At 42.2% G+C, this 17,428-nt stretch overlaps 1 protein-coding gene across 1 annotated transcript; it reads left to right on the plus strand.

The window, feature by feature from the left end:
• The first annotated feature begins 8,399 nt into the window (after window positions 1–8,399).
• On the plus strand, window positions 8,400–11,827 carry LOC147893163 (uncharacterized). Its single transcript, XM_087387823.1, has one exon. It carries the CDS (start codon window positions 8,695–8,697, stop codon window positions 11,476–11,478), a length of 2,784 nt encoding a protein of 927 aa, XP_087243949.1. The 5' UTR covers window positions 8,400–8,694; the 3' UTR covers window positions 11,479–11,827.
• Window positions 11,828–17,428: the final 5,601 nt, after the last annotated feature.

The raw sequence follows: 17,428 nt of genomic DNA on the forward strand, positions 1-17,428 counted from the left end.
TAGTCACTATCACAATATCCCATGCAGCTGTGGATGACTTTCTTTGTATTATATCCCAAACTATCTTGTAGCTTTGATGTATCTCAAGACTCTTTTGGCTGCATTTCAGTGAGACTATTTTGGATTCACCTTGACCAAGGAAAAATGCATATCCATGTGTGGATCTCCTGATCTCATGATCTCTGACGTAATCACTATCACAATATCCCATGCAGCTGTGGATGACTTTCTTTGTATTATATCCCAAACTATCTTGTAGCTTTGATGTATCTCAAGACTCTTTTGGCTGCATTTTAGTGAGACTATTTTTTATTTTCCATAAACTATGCAAGTGAGCTTACTGCATAACAGATATTTGGCCATGTGATAGTCATATATATAAGAGATCCGATGAGCTGCCTGTAGTATCTGTCATTGACTATAGGCTTTTCTGAATCTTTAGTAAGTTTCAAACTTTGTTCCATGGGAGTGGCTGCAATCTCGCAATCTATCATATGAAACTTCTTCAAGAGACTCTCAACATACTTGAGCCGACTCATAAAGGTGCTGTTTGAATCTCTCCAGAACTCAATTCCAAGACAATAGTGCATAAGTCCAAGATCTTTCATGTCGAACTCTATAAATAATTCTTGTTTTAATTTTCTGATGAAGCTATCCTTGCTTCCTATCACAATCAGATCATCTACGTATAAAAGTGTAATATTAATGTCTTCCCCTTGAACTTTGTAGTAGAGAGTATGATCTACATTGGATTTCATGTATCCTAGATCAGCAAAATACTTGTCGATTTTCTTGTACCAACTTCTGGGTGCTTGCTTTAAGCCATAGAGACTTTTCTTAAGATGGCAAACCTTATTCTCCTTTCCTAGTTCAACATAACCTGCTAGTTGTTGCATGTAGACTTCCTCGTCTAGATGATAACCATTGAGAAAAGCATTCTTGACATCGAGCTGGTACACATTTCATTTGTTGAGTGTCGCTAGTGATATCAAGAACCGTATGGATACCATCTTTGCTACTAGAGCATAAGTCTCATCATAATCTTGACCATATTGCTGTGCAAATCCTTTTGCAACTAGTCTGGCTTTGTATATTTGAATACTGCCATTTGGATTGTACTTCACTTTGTATACCCGTTTGTTTGCTATGGCCTTCTTTTGTGGTGGAAGGTTGCATAATTCCCAAGTATTATTCTTATACAAAGAATCCATTTCTTCATTCATAGCAGTTTGCCATTATGGCTTGTCTACTGTATCTTCGAAATACACTGGCTCTTCTATAGCCATGATGGTAGTCATAAGAGCATAGTTGGTGGTTTCAACCTGAATTGCTTTGCCTTTTTGAGCATATGTCAATCTGGTTGGTTGTGGCTCTACTTGGGGTGTTTTCGGCAATTCTTGCTCTTCTTCATCAACCATTTTCATAGATGACTAAGTAATCGGTGCGTCTATCTCCTATGTGTTTGAGCTTTTTCATTCTGGTTCCTCATTAAAGATTACATCTCTGGAGATAATGACCTTACGGTTGATGGGATCATACGACTTGTATGCTTTGCTTTCTTCACTATAGCCAACCATGATGCATTTGTGTGACTTCACATCCAATTTCTTGCGATAATCATCATGTATGTGGGCATATGCTATGCAACCAAATATGCAGAGATGCCCAGTGTGTGGTTTATGTCCAATGAATGCTTCATAAGGTGTCATACCCTGAATCGGTTCGGTAGGAAGCTGATTAAGCAAATAGTTTACAGTGGCTATTCCTTCTACCCAATACTAATTCGAAAGATGCTTCTCACTAAGCATTGCTCTAGCACTGTCTGCTAAAGTACCATTCTTCCTTTCAGCTCTTGCATTCTACTGAGGAGTATCTGCACAAGTGAATTTTCTTCGAATGTCATGACTTCTGCAAAAGTTCATGAATGTTGAAGACATGTATTCACCTCCTCTATCTGATCTCATGACTTTGATCTTTCTGCCTGTCTGGTTTTCTACCATGGCTTTGAATTCTTGAAATCTGGAAAACACTTCAGATTTCTCTTTCAAAAAGTAGACCCAACAATATCTGCTGTAGTCGTCGATGAAAGTCAAGTAGCAAAGTGAACCATTGATGCTGCGGGTTTGGGCATAACTTCATACATCTGTGTGTATCAAATCAATAATACCTCATTCTCTAAGGTGCTTCTGCCGAGGTTGGTTCACTTTTGTTTACCGAAGTAGCATGCTTTGTAAATTTTTGCAAGAAACTGTAGCTTCGGAATCCCAATTGCCATATTTTGATTCCTTAGATCTAGCAAGCTCTTGAAATTGACATGACCATATCTCTTGTGCCATTTAGCAGATAGTGGCATCTATTGCGGTTAAGCTGACATGGCATGCATATCTGGTATTGTAGCTAGCATTCTGTACAAGCGTCCTTCCTTGACACCTTTTCCTGCTAGCTGAAATCTTTTGGATTTTTCTCTGATATTGCATTCATCTCCGTCAAAGATGACTTGGTAGTTGTGTTCCATCATTTGACCTACTAACAAGAGGTTCTTGCTGAGGTTTCTTAGTACCTGTGGCTACGAGAGAGATGTTTATGTTGATGGATCCATTACGTGCTACAGTGCATTACTTTGGGCTGAAGCCTTTGAAGCTTTTCTCTCTCTCTCATCTCTGAATACTCAAGCATTCTCAAAGAGGATCTCTCTCTTTTCCTCTCAATGAACCCTACAAAGATCTCTTTCTCTCAATTAAAATCTCTCAAAAAGAAAGTGATCTCTCTTGGAATGGAAGTAAAGTTCACTGTAGAGGAAACTCAAATCTCTCAATGAAACGTCACAAAATGAACGGAAATATCTCTCTCAAATAACGAAAATTTTCTCTTGCAATAAAGTAGAAGTTCTCTCAATGGAAGAGAACACTCGATCTCTCAATCACTCTCACTCTCTCAAGAATCGCAATGCGGAAGGCAAGGAAGCTCTGATACCATGACAAAATATGAAGAGGGGAGAGGAGAAGAGTGGAGATGAGGAGAGAGGGCACAGCTAGAGAGCACACCACAAATGACTAACTGTACACTAGATTTAGTTGAAAATGTAGAATATATACAAACCCATTTAGGGTTAGGGTTAGGGCATCTAACCCTTTCCTTTATAGCACTCTATTGGGTTAGTGCTATGCACATATGATCACATGATAGTGCTATGTACACATGATCACATGATGTTGAGCGTGATCTCTCAACACCTTCCCTCAAGATCAACATCATGAAGTAGGCCTTCCCTCAAGATGATGATTCTGGAAAATCGGAGAAGGACTGAACATTACATTCAATCAATAGTGTCCTCTACATTTTAACATTCAAGCTCTTTGATGCATATAGCTGATTGTTCTATGAGATACCAACCTACTCCTTAATCCTCCATCCTCCCACAAGCCCATGTGCCTGAGTGAACCCAAATGATTCTTTTATGGCTAAAAAGGGACACCCACAAAGCTTGACACTAAATAATAGCACCAATTGTGATCATACAGTAAACAATAAGAATTCCTACATATAAGAAAAAGTTTTGTACAAAACACCCTCATCTATGATTCCAGTCACGCCCCACAACGATATAGATGCCACATTGGAACAACAAAGTGAAAGTGGAATTCTTGTTAGCCCAACATTCGTGATGTGACAACGATGGAATTGGTTGCCTACATGTAGTGTGTAGTTTATGATGAATTGGTCGCTATAGGAGCCACCAATGGAAGCAATAAAATTTTCAAGAATTAAGGGACCCTTGGATTGTGGGTTTTTAGCAAATGGAGATTCAATCTGTTGGGGAGAGATTGGTCTCAGCGCTCAGTATATCCCAGCGGATGAATCTAGCTTCTCATACAATCACGTCACACTCCTAGCAACAATCAGCTCCAGATCCACAAGCGCAATGAATTCATTTCTATGCTAAATAATTTACAGGATCGTTGATTCTGCAGACCCATCTCAACTCGCAAGAACATCCAGGCAGTACAGAAATCGATTGAGCACATTGACCACTCACGAGACGAACGTTCGCAACGATGGAGGAGCTGCAAAAAGGCTTACCTGTGTGTGTCACAACCCTTCGATTCCAACACGTCTCTAAGAAGGTCTGTCTCACCTTTAGACTCTACAGGATGTACTCTAATCTTTTGCAAGGCAGCAAAGGCGAGAGAAGGAGGAGTAACAATAGGACATTCCTCCAGTGCAGCAACCACCTCATGCAAAATGGAAAACATCAAGCGGTGCTTGTGATGGCGGGAATGCCCGTTCTGTGTGGGGGTTGCAATTCATCCGTTGGCAGGAGCTGACCCTGCCCACCGATGGCCAGCCTCAGCCCCCTGTCCATGAAAATGCAAATGAAGGGCAGGAGCTGGCAGCCGAGTTAGCATTTGGAAAAAGTAGGAGCTCGGCTGTGTGTAACGATGCTGCACCCATCCATAAAAATCGAAGGCAGGGATTGACTACTACGTTTGATGATGGGCAAGCGGGAGCTGGTGTGTAACCAGCCTGAATGATGTGTGGATTTTTTTCTCCCAATGGTGACCAATCGCACTGCATTTGACATTTAGGTGCTGGCTTACCCAATAGGACCCATGTAATAGGGCAATATAATGGGTAAATCGTTTTCCAGATATATCTAGTGGTAAGTAGTGGCAAATGAAGTGTGACCAAATGGGTTGCACTCATAATTTTGTTAAAAAATTTGTACATATACGTATATATAGATATATATATTTATACACACATATATATACATATGTATGTATATATCTATGTATATATATATATATATATATATATATACACACACACACAACTTTTTTTTTTTTTGGTAAAACCAAGATACTTATATTATAAAACATTCATTTACATCCAGGCCGTGCTCAAAATAGAACTACAGCCCTATCCATCAGAAACAGTAAAAGAAAAGTTGAATACAAGAAACATCCAAATCTTCCTCATGTAAGGCATCATATAAAGACTGCCTTAATGAGGCTCTGAAAAACTCATAAGGATGCTGAAGAGGAGAATTCAGATATGCTTGGATGCGCTGCAGCCAGAGGGTCCATAAGGCCCAGTATCTGATCCAGTGGAAGAAGAGAGAATACTGTGACAAAGAAGCTGATAGTTTGCCATACATCCAGAAAAACCTGTAGAATCTGTGTGCTGGAAATCTGAGAGAGAAAAAATAGGAGATTCTATCTAGAAGGTCTCTGGAATATGAACAAAACCACAATAGATGCGGAATACTCTCCGATGCAAGGTGACATCTTGGACAGAGAGGTGAAGCTATTCGTCGTTTAGCCAATTTCACTCCCACTGGGAGAATACCAACAATACATCTCCATAAGAATAGTCTTTCCTTCAATGGCATTTTCAACTTCCATATCATTTGCAATCTTCCTTTCCACCAGGCTGATGATTTGTTCAGATGCCATAAAGAATTAGCATGATGGGCAATCCAAGGAGGAGGTAAAATTAATCTATAAGCCTGTATAGATGTCAATGACTGCAAAGGCTTAGAAGAAATGCTTGAACTTGAAGACTGAAGGTGCCAATCTTGAAGCCTGTCACTGCCATTCAATGTCGGAATCGGAAACAGAGGAAGTAGGAGATCAGCAATAGCTTTCCAAATAGGTCTATGATGCATTGCCAGGTTGTATTGTCTACATGCTGCTGGAAAAAGGAGAATATTTCCTCGCATATCTACAACGTCATCAATGAACCGAATACCCATTTTCATAAGATTGTAAGCTCTGATGGGTTGTTGAACAGCAAGGGGAGAGGAAAACACAGCACTCCAATGAATACTCTCCAATCTGAGTGATGATGCTAGAGAAGCAGGATGAGGAGACCATTTGATGTGAGAGAGTACTTGCTTCCAATCCTGAATCAAGGAATTAGAAAATGGACAACCAGGGATTTTACCTTGAAATTTTCCAAGTACTACTTCCGATGGATCTACTATCCAATGTTCATAAGCTTGTGTGCGCATCTGACCACACAAAATTGCTAGCATAATAGACCAAGGCTGCTCTTGTTGAAAGAATGTTTTGAGCATAGTGATCTTTCTTGCCAACACATGATATTTGATGTTTATTATATTCAAACCACCATGCATTCTGGGTGAGCAAAGCAAGTCCATTTTGAGCAATCGTAAAGCTTTTTTATGAAGCTTGGTTTTCCAAAAAATCTCCATGGCTTGAGACATAAAGGATGAGAGATCTCGAGATGACCAATGTAATAGAGGAAGGTAGAACTGGACATAAGCTAGAACAATAGACTCGACAATTCGAAGCCGTACATGCAGAGGCCATGTGGAAATCTTCCAATATTGTAATTTGTCCTGAATTTTGTTGAACACCCACAACATTTGTTGCTTATTACTGATTTTCCAGCCAATAGGATAACCCAAATGTCTAACTATATTTTCCGGTTGAATAATCTGGCCTGGCCACAGAATAGCATGCCAATCACAAAGCTTGAGAGGCATGAGTTTTGATTTCTGAAAATTAATTTTAAGACCAGCTGCCAACCCAAAATCTGAAAGGGTATCCATCAAGAGGCGAATCTCCAATGGACTGTTCTTTAGCATGAAGAATGAATCATCTGCATAGGCCTGCTCTATGAAGGGTCGTGAACCAGAAATCTGAAGCCCCTCTAGCTGTCCAGTATCAACCATGTGATCCATATAAAGAAGCAAAGGATGTGAAGCGATGGCATAAAGCAAGGCACTGAGAGGACATCCTTGTCGAACCGAACGTTCGAGAGTCCAAGACTCAGACAAATGTTTCCTATAAAGCATTGTGCAGTAGAATTTGAATAAAGCCAATATATGACATTAGATAGCTTTGGCCCAAAACCAAGTTTTTGCATGATTTGAGAGACATAATCCCACTGTACTGTATCAAACGCCTTTGCCACATCCACCTGCATGACCAACACATCTTGATCTGAATATTTAGCATATTCCATTGCAATAAGAGTGTTAGTGATATTGTCATGTATGTGCCGTCTTGGAACAAAACCATATTGCCTGGGATGAAGTCCATCATGAAGGATATCCTTTATCCGATGTACTAACATTTTGGCAATCAGTTTGTATATCACCGGCATCAAAGTAATTGGTCTCCAGTCATCCATAGTCTCACAAAGAATCTTTTTGGGCACAAGCCTAACCAGACACACACACACACACACACACACATACATACATACATATATATATCTGTATATATTTACACACACACACACGTATGTATGTATGTCTGAACGTATGTATCTATGTGTGTGTGTGTGCGCGCGCGACTACTGAACCTGTGCTTTGCACGGGCAGAGAGACACGACCATTCTCAACCACTTCCTATATGAAGGTGGATGTTGCCTCAGCTAGCTAGTAGAAAGCATTTGCTTCAGGGAATCACACTCCCATCATTAGATCAGTTTCTTATGTGAATGGTCTCATAATTGGCTGTGGTTTAAGAGTAATGCAAAAGGTTGCAAGAGATCCACTTTGTGCATTGGAAGAGTCAACATCAGGCAAAGCGCGTCAAGCACTTTGTGCAGAAGCACGCACATGAACACTCCATTCAGCCCCTTCTGCAAATGCGGCTCTATTCTTCTAGAGATTACACTATTAGTTTAGTGGAAAAGTTTCCAGTAATCTGGCAATGGTGGTTTATAAATTAAGTGACACAAGGTAGGCCTCATTCTCCCCTACATCTTGAATGATTTCATGCTAGCTTCTTTTGTCAAGGCTAGATTCAAGAATCCAATTTGCTTACTTTGTCTAGATCTAATGGAGCTCCTGTTGGTTTGCTTTGCTGGAACCAAGGAAATGGATCAACCAAAAATTATTTCAAAAATGGCCAAGGCTGAAACAAATGCATATTTTAAACATTCGAAACTCCTTTTGGCACATGCATTGATCGGCGTCCTCTTCAAGATTTCATTTCACCGTGATGCATGCTTTGATTGTCAGAAATTTGGATTGGCTTTTGAAATTCTGGCTAAGTCTTAACCCAAGGCTTTGAGACCTTCCATCTCCTCCCTTCATTCCCGTGTCCTTCTATATCCTCGAAGCTTGCTCCCAAAGTCTTTCCACCTCCTCCCCACTCAAAGCCTACCTCTTGTCTTTCCATCTCCTCTCGGCTCTCAAAGCCTCCATCTAGGAGCTCCTTCTTTGTGACACGTGGCAAGCTCTTGTTCTCTAAGCTGCCATGTGTCCACCCATTTTTTCCTGTGTGTCCATGGTTAATAGGTTAATAAAGATATATAAATATAAACATAAATAAATAAATAAATATATATATAGAGAGAGAGAAAGAGAGAGAGAGAAAGTGGAATTTTTGGCTATACAGCCAATGAAAGGACGCCAAGAACATGAATGGTGCTCAAAAGATAGGGGAAATAGCAAAGGAGCATGGAGTCATTTTGCCCATCCTCGGGAAACTCCGTCTGAGTAGATGCGCCCATGCACTAGGGTTTCTATCATCAGAAGCAAGGTCTTTCTTTCTTACACGGCAGCGCTGTGATCGATTCGACGGATGCTTATCGAACATTCCAATCCTGTATCTCCTCCTAGATGCATTCGCTTCCGTCAAGGTAGTTTAATGGAGGTTGTCTTGGGAGCAGCGTCGTCAGCCTGGCATTTCTTTGCCTAGAAACCCGTATGGTATGCTGAACCAGAGGATAAGATGCCTGGTGAGTCGCTGCAAGGCGCTAGCTGTCTCACGTTTTCCGGCGAAGATTTTATCCAACAAGGTACCCCTAGCTGCGCAAGGCCTGCAGCAATGGAGTGGCACTATGGGTATAGCAGAACTGGGTGCACTTATTCATTCGAAAGCATCTCGAGCTGAATTTCCCAATAGAACATTTTACCAAAACGTCAAGTCCCCCTCTCTCTGGAGGGGACTAAGCAATGCCGCCCACAAGATCTCTGTTTCCAACACAGCAGATGCATCTGGGCAGGCTTTGGGTGTGGGTCGAATTGCTTTGGACTATTACAAGACCATTGAAGTCTGCGAAATCCTTGCATCTCAGCCTTGGGGACCAGAAACAGCAGAGACGTTGGAAAAACTCGATATTTCATTCACGTCTAACATTGTAGCAAAGGTGATAAGAGCTACTTCCCCTAATGTAGCCTTAGAGTTCTTTAATTGGTTGACACGTAAACATTTTGACCACGATGGACATACATGTGGCGCTGTCATCAATTCTCTTGGAGCAGCAGGGTGTCTCGATGATATGAAAGGCCTTGCTGAAATAATGCGTAATACTGGTCAGACGCTGGATAGTACATTGTATGACAAATTGATTTATTGGTGTGTGTATAACAGAGACGCTGCCGGAGCTATTGGTTTCTTTAAAAAAATGAATCAAGAGGGAATTCCTTCATCGGTTTCAACTTACACCAGTATGTTTGATTTGCATGCAAAAGATGGGCGGTACGAGGAAGCTGTCAACCTCTATCTACAAATGGTGGAGGAAGGGATCCTTCCAAGTTCCAGGACTCTGACTGTGCTTACTCGTAGTCTTTTAGAAATGGGGAAGCTAGAGTCTGCACACACGACTTTTACCATCCTGTCAGACCTTAAGGTCAAGCCTCCTATGTCTACGTATGCCTACCTGATGAAAGCTTATGCCAAGGCTGGCAATATGGTGATGCTCCAGAAATTAGGTAAGGAGATGCGAATGTCTTATAGTAGGCCTGGGAGGATATTTTGTGTTGCTTTCGAATCTTTGAAAAGACAGGGTAAAACGAAAGAGGCAGAGTCCTTTGCCGTGGAGGTGTGGCCTGAGCTTTCTGCCCAGGCGAGAAAATTCACAGTTCATTATTCTGGAAATGTTTCACAGACAGTAGAAAGAGAAGTAATTGAAGACCTTGGACAATTGATATCGTCATTTAAAGATCTACATGACAGCGGAGTAAAACGCCATGTCTCTACCATTGCCGCCAATAAAGCTCACGTTTCCTTGTCAGATACTGTAAATTTACTTGAATCTCAAGGTTTTCCTGCTCTTGAGCAGGTGAACATGGACTGGACTGGTGATGTAGTCAACAGGCCAGAGTCTCTAGCTAAGGATGTGTGGCCTGAGATTTCTGTCCAGAAGACAAGACTCAGAGTTCAGAATTCTGGCAATAGGCAATGGATAAAAGAAACAGAAGACAATGAACTATTGGAAGACCTTGGGCAAGTTGTCTCATCATTCAAAGACTTACAGAACAGCAGAACAGAATGCCACACTCGTACTGTTCCTGCCAATAAAGTCTATGTTTCTCTGCCCGATACTACAGAAGTATTTGAGATTGAAGGTGTGTTTGCTTCTGAGAAGGCGAAAGTTAACTGGGTTGGTGATGCAATGCATAATGTAGAGTGTTCTGCTGGGGTGTGGCCTGAGTTATGTGTGGAGGAGAGAAAACTTCAGGATTCGGGGACTGTTTCACTGGCAAAAGAAATAGAAGAAGATGAAGTATTGGAAGACCTGGTACAACTGGTCTCTTCATCCAAAGGCTTACACGGCAGTGCAACTGAATTTTATGTCTCTAATGTTTCCACCAATAAATTGTACGTCTCCTTGTCAGATACTGCAAAGTTGGTTGAAAGTGAAGGCATTTCTGCCCTTGAGTCGGTAAAAGTGGTCTGGAGTGGTGATGCAATCCACAAAGTGCTAGGGCGGTTCAACAATCCTGACACAGCATGGGAATTTTTCCAATGGCTGACAGATAGTTCAGGGTTCAAGCATGACATATTCAACGAAATTGAGATGCTCCGCATACTAGCCCAGAATTCGAAGCTCCCTGCCTTAAAGGAGCTGTTCAGTGAAGTTCAGATAAGAAGTAATGTGTCTTTGGAGATTTTCAATGCCCTTATTAAAGATTGCGCATCTACCGAGAGTTCCAAAGCTGCAATGTGGATTTTTAGTCGCATCAAGGTCTCCAAGCTGCAGCCTAATGCGGAGACTTTCAAGTCATTGGTTAATGCATTAGCACGGGGCAAGAACCCAGATAAGGCACTTGAGCTGTCTGCTTCAATGCAAGACCTGGGCGTCAACCTTGATACAGAAACATATACAGCAGTTGTTGAGTCGTTGTGGCTTGCTGGCTATCCTGAGGAAGCATGGTCGGTCTATGAAGAGATGTTGTCCTCTGGTGTCAAGCCAGACACATGCACCTACACTGTCCTCCTGGACATCATGGACTCAGTTGGTGACACTGCATGTGCTATCAAACTATACAAAGAGATGATTGACAGTGGAATTGCTCCTACGGAAGTCACGCAAGGCATCATGGCAAGGGTCTGGCAAAAGTCAGGCAACATTACAGAGGGCAAGAAACTTGATACCCAAAGAAAGTTTATGTCCTTTAAGAAGAGAGAAGATTCCTTACGACAGATCTACGACATTCTTCTAAAAGATCTTGTTGAATATGAACGATCGTTTTATCTTTTACCTTCTTGAGAACAATGTACTTGGAGCTGGAGCCTCTTTTGTGCCTGATGGTTGCTGGAATAGTTAAAGGATGAACCCTCATCAAATGCGTCTGAAACACAAAAGCACATGGATGAGCATCAGTCGAGCAGCGGTTGGTAAATTGGGACATATGAATGAAGAGTGATCACGGCTCCTGGAGGATGGGTATTCTGATTAAGCATGTGTCTACCACATGAGGGGATATAATGGAGGTGTGAATGTAGGTTGATTACCTACTCGTTGGATTAGGAGGGTTATTTCTGCCCAAAAGTAAACAAGTTATACAAGAGGGAAGAGTTTGGTCTGGGGTGTTCCCCAGGTTACTCTTGTGGATGCAATGGGGTGATGGGTCTGGGTCGGGGGAGAGAGTAAAGCACGTGCACACACAGAGAAGCTGTGCCATTCAAATATGTAAATCTATCATGGAATGAAGAGATGACTTATATCCTTGAGCAATTAGGATTGGTAGATAGGCTTAGCCTATCTATCATGCGTGCAATGTAGAATTCATACTGGTTAAACATCTGCTTCTTATATCGTGCTCCATAGGCATGAAAGTGTAGAATATATGTGTGTGTGTGTGTGTGTAGCAATCCATTCTTCCCCATGTTAAGTTACTGTGGACTTTGACATTTACAATATTGAGAAATGAATTTGCAAGTCCATATGAATTGAGGGGGTTTCCTGGAAAATATAAGCTGACCATTCATGTGTTGGACAATGAACCAGGGCTAATTTTTGGAACCCTTGATAGAGGTGACATCTCCTGCATCACTGAGTGAGGGCCTTGGTTGTGGGTCTGCGCGCCCATGTGAGGGAGAGTGAGGGCCTTGCTTGTGGGTTTGCCTGCCCAGGAGAGGCAGAGGGGGATCACTTCGACAGCTGTCCTTGCACACGGACCGTACAGAGCAGGAGCATAGGCATATGGAGCCCGTATCAGCTCGCTACCTGTCCACGGCTGCTGCAGGATAGCATGGGGCCACACGGGCCTGCTGCGGGGGCACATGAGCCTGCATTGGGCCTGTTTCCAGGCTGCCACCAGGCCGCACGTATGGCGCCTAGGTGGTGCCCTTCTTGGCGGGATACACAGGCCCTAACCAGCACCATGAGACCTGACCTGCTGGTCAGCCTGACCTGTGTCGGCCCCCTCTTCGGCTTTTCCCCCCCCTCTGGTCGATTCTTTTGGGCAGGGGGTGACCCTATATATGGGGCCCCCTCCCCTCATTGTTTCTCATCTCATTTAGCAGTTTTCCACCACAGCTGAGGTTTTCCCCAGCAGTAGAGGGGCTTTTCCTGAGATTCTTATGCAAGTCTCTCTTGTTTTTCTCTGTTTTCAGTTCTGCTCTGTGAGTTGTTTGCTGTCTTCTCTCCATTGTTGCTCAGTACCACTGCACTTCGCACATGGTATTAGAGCCAAAGGTTGGCTAAGAAGACCTGTGCTATGGAGAGGACCTGGAACCAGCAAGCTAAAGAGGCTTTTTGAAAGCTGTTCAAAGTGGAGGTTGAGAAGGTAAGGGCTGTCTTTTGGAGTACAAAGAAGGGTGTTTACTTTGAAGGTTGTTTTCAGATCAAAGTAGTGGATTGTGTGAAGGCCAGTTTTGCGGAGGTCGAAGGAAGAATCCTCTTCAATCCTCTCAGCCTTGTCTTCTCCTCTCTTCCTTCATACCCCTTCTCATACTCTCCTCCCCGATCTTCCCCATTCTCTCCACTTCTGTCTCAATGGCTTCTCTGCAGGAACTGGTAGGAAACAAGGTGAAGATTCCCGTATTGCCTACTTTTCCTATTGACCGTCAACTGGACGGGAACAATTATGGCATTTGGCGTGTCATGATGGAGTCTGTATTACAATCTTACGATTTGGCAGACTTCACTCTAGTGGGTATCAAAAGACCAGATCCCCTTGAAGAAAGTTTAGGTATTCTGGATCAGAAGCCGAGAATCTGGCGATGACGTTAACGCAAGGGTACGTTCTTTCATCTTCCTGATCTGTACTCCTCCGATTCTAAATCATGTAAAGCACATGACGGCATCCCAGAGTATTTGGGAGCATTTGGACTCCCTTTATAACAAGACTTTCCCTATGAAGAGGGTTTCTCTTGAGGTTCAGATGAGGGTATTGGATCTTGCTAAGTCTTCCTTTATGGGAAACATATCAATAAGCTTTTGGAATTTCCACAGGAGATTCTTCAAGCCAGGAAGGAAATATCATCTGAAGATATGGCCATTACCTTGCTTTCTCATCTTATTTCCCATTGCTGCTGACTCTTTGGGCTGGCTATTGATTGAAAAGACTATTGAGGGATCCCTAAAAGGAATTGAGTTGCCCAATGGCAAACAGATGGTGATGCAGCAATTTGCAGATGATACCAGTCTAATGACTAGGAACGCTACTCGTGACGTGAGTGAAGTCTTGAACTATACATTAGAATTTAGCTAGATCCTTGCTCCTCATCTTCTCCCTGTTCCCACTCCGTACGACTCTATTGATGAGCTAATTCCGTGTTAAATTCCCGTTGGAACACCTCTGACTCGACGTTGCATTGGAAGCAGAGATTTCACTATATTTGGGCCAAGGCAATCCCCGAGTCGCCATCTGTGGTTGGTGATGCTGAAAGCTGTATGGACCAATACAAGAGGCCTCAGAATCGAAAAAGGGCACGTTAAATGCCGGTGATGCCATGACACACGGGAAGACATATTCCACCTCTTCGTTACTTGCACGTCAGCCAGGAAAGTCTGGAAGAGAGTCCAAATGCAAATAGGAGAGCCTGTCAATTGGAAGGCAATTTTGCTGGGAGATGCCTCTAAAGTTGAACACTCACGTTGGGCATTAGTATAAGCGCATGCACTATGGTTTGTGTGGATTGCCACGAATTATTTTCAATTTAATGAGATAAGATTACTGATGCAGAATTTCTCTTTGTTGAATGGTTAGCACCTCGAAGATTTATGACGACGACCTTGTGCAATTCTTTGCTGAAATCACAAACCACGAGCTGGAGCATCGTCAGAACTTTAACTAAGAATGCCACTTCAAGGGTTCTATTTACTATGAGACTGACTCTGTGATGGAATGAAGCAGCTTCACGCTTTCTTTGTAGTTGTTTTGAGATACGCAGAAATGCCATTTTGTCGTGAACCATCAATGTATATCACTTGAACTTTTTATAATATAAACCTTTGTTTTCTCCAAAAAAAAAGAACTAAGAACTGGCAAGACAGTCAATGCTTTCACCATGATCTGCAGATCCCTCAAATTTTTCTTTAAAGAATCCATTGTATTTACTATGAGAGAATCAATAGGGCATAGCATAAAGGACATATAATCAAAGAAATAGAGAAGAAGATATGAGAATGGAATGCTTCAAATCTATCAACACATCCTTAATAGTGGCAATAAGCAAACTCATTCTTTATATTAGGCAATACATATAAAAAAGTCTACTTATAGCTTTGAGAATAGTTTCAATATGCCCAAGTGTGAGCAACCACCCACACCATTGGATGCAATCTCAAATATCAACTGCTGTTGATAATTTACACATATATGTATTAATTAGTGTAAAGCTAAAGCCATTTGCAAGTACAAACCACAATATATCCTAAGCAGATGTGCTTCTTAGTCAGTTTAAGCGTCAATCAAATAAATTCATTTTGCATGTAACCAACAGAGTGCTTCTAAATAACGAACACAAGTACAAATTGAAACACAACAATCAATGTGCCCTACAATTGTTTGGACATGCATTCAAAATGCACAAAAACATTAATGAGATAAGACCATCAAGTGCATGTGTTTTGATGTGTCAAAACATGGCAAGGTAGAAGGTTACCTATAGCAAAGTTATTGTCAGACCATGGCATTCTAAAATGCTAACCGATGTTTAAAAGATTGCTTTAGAAAATGAGATTATGTTGAGAGATCCCACCATCATCTACTCCAAACCACAAAGATCCCAATGTCATCTTGTTCTCATGTAAGGACTAGGTCAATTATCATTTTATAAGAAAGAGTTGTGAGAAGTGCAGCGGCACTGAGCAATAGTGGAGAGATGACAACAAACAACTCACAGAGCAGAACTGAAAACAGAGAAAACCAAGGAGAGACTTGCTCAGGAAAAGCCCCTCTATTGCTGGGGAAAACCTCAACCATGGTGGAAAGCTGCTCAAGGTTGAGATGAGAAACAATGAAGGGAGGGGGCCCTATCTATAGGGTCACCCCTTGCCCAAAAGAACTGACCAAAAGGGGGGGAAACATTCGACCAGGGGGCTGAGGGTCTCATGGCCCTAGTTAGGGCCTGTGTATCCCGTTAGGAAGGGCACCACCTGGGCACCATGTGTGTGGCCTGGTGACAGCCTAGAAACGGACCCAATGTGGGCCCCGTGCTATCTTGTAGCAGCAATCATGGATAGATGGCGAGTAGATATGGGCTCTATATGCCTATGCTCTTGCTCTATACAGTGCATGTGCAAGGATAGCCATCGAAGTGATGCCCCTCTGCCTCTCTTGGGCGGGCAAACCCACAGACAATTCCCTCACTCTCCCTTGTTGTACATAAGCTGGATCACCATCGTGCACCTTCTCCTAGACATAGTGGTACTGGATCTCAATATGCTTGGTACGAGCATGGAACATTGGATTTCAAGCAAGTGGAATACAACTCTGATTGTCACTATGGATAACTGTTGGGGATGTCTGTGGGAACCCAACCTCCTCGAGTAATTGGCGGAGCCAATGGCCTCACAACTAGTGGAACACGCAGTGTGATACTTCACCCTCAGTCGAAGACAAGGCTACAATGGGTTGCCTTTTAATGCCCCAAGTGATGGTTGCTGAGCCAAGGATAAAGCAATACTCGAGTGTTTGACTCTCCTCCCCAGTCAGAGCCACTCCAACCTAGAAGCTGGATCCTGGAATGCTGCCCTGACTGATAGAATAACCCTCAATTGTGAGAACCTTGAAGATAGCGAAGGATCCGAGACCACTTGATAGCCTCTACAGAGGAAACGGACATTGGTTACTGTATCGCCTCTCCTGCTCCTATTAGTTCTAAACCAATTTTCGAGGAATGCCGCTCGAGGACGAGCGAGGACCATGCAGCAAGTGCATGCGACTCGAGCCATTCGACTGATTCGTTAAGAAGATCTTCATTAACTTGGACGAACACAGTTTTACCTGGTTCAGAAGGCATCGTCTCGGTGGCTTGTAGATGGCCACAATCATGTGATCAATCTCAAATGTTGATATGTGAGCTTCCACGATTTCAATTCCATTTGATACATGTATGGCATGGCATTGGAGAATGACACTCCTATGTAGGAAAACATATGAACCATATGAGAAGTATCTTTGTATTGCGTAAAACCCCCGTAAAACCTAGTAGCCATGAATATTTCTATGTTTTTTGTTTGTGTTTCTTGTAAGCAGATGACATCTAATTCTATTAAGTGATGAGTTTGTTGTATGTCAATGCTATATTTTTCTAAGAACCTTGTGTTCAAAGATTGAATGCTTATGTTGAAACTTTGTTTTTTGAATGTTTGTTCTCTAATTGTTTTCCATTGTTTTGAATCGCTAAGTCTTTCCATTTCTTCTTGGACATCTTTGTCAACATGCACATCTTTGTTTTCTAGAGGTTCCAATAAGTAATGATTTTCAAATTTCTTTACACAAGATAAGGTTTTGTATGCTAAGCCATGGCCACACACCTTTTTGGGAGATAAGGCCACTCTCTCCATTGTGAGGCCTTCGGATCTATGTTATTGCTGCTATTGTTGGTTGAATACAAAATTGCTCTCTTGTGAGAATGCTAGTTCTAGATGGCCCTATTTGAACTTCCTTTGCAATTCAAAAGATTGGTGTCCAAATGTGGTTTATGTGGGCTATGTAAGTGTCTTTTTAGCTTTCCTTGTTCAGAGTCATACGTTTGGATGTGAC

This window comes from Dipteris shenzhenensis, chromosome 16 (assembly GCF_047967505.1).
Source record: "Dipteris shenzhenensis isolate YYH24624 ecotype China chromosome 16, Dip_SZ_1.0, whole genome shotgun sequence".
Taxonomy (NCBI): Eukaryota; Viridiplantae; Streptophyta; class Polypodiopsida; order Gleicheniales; family Dipteridaceae; genus Dipteris; species Dipteris shenzhenensis.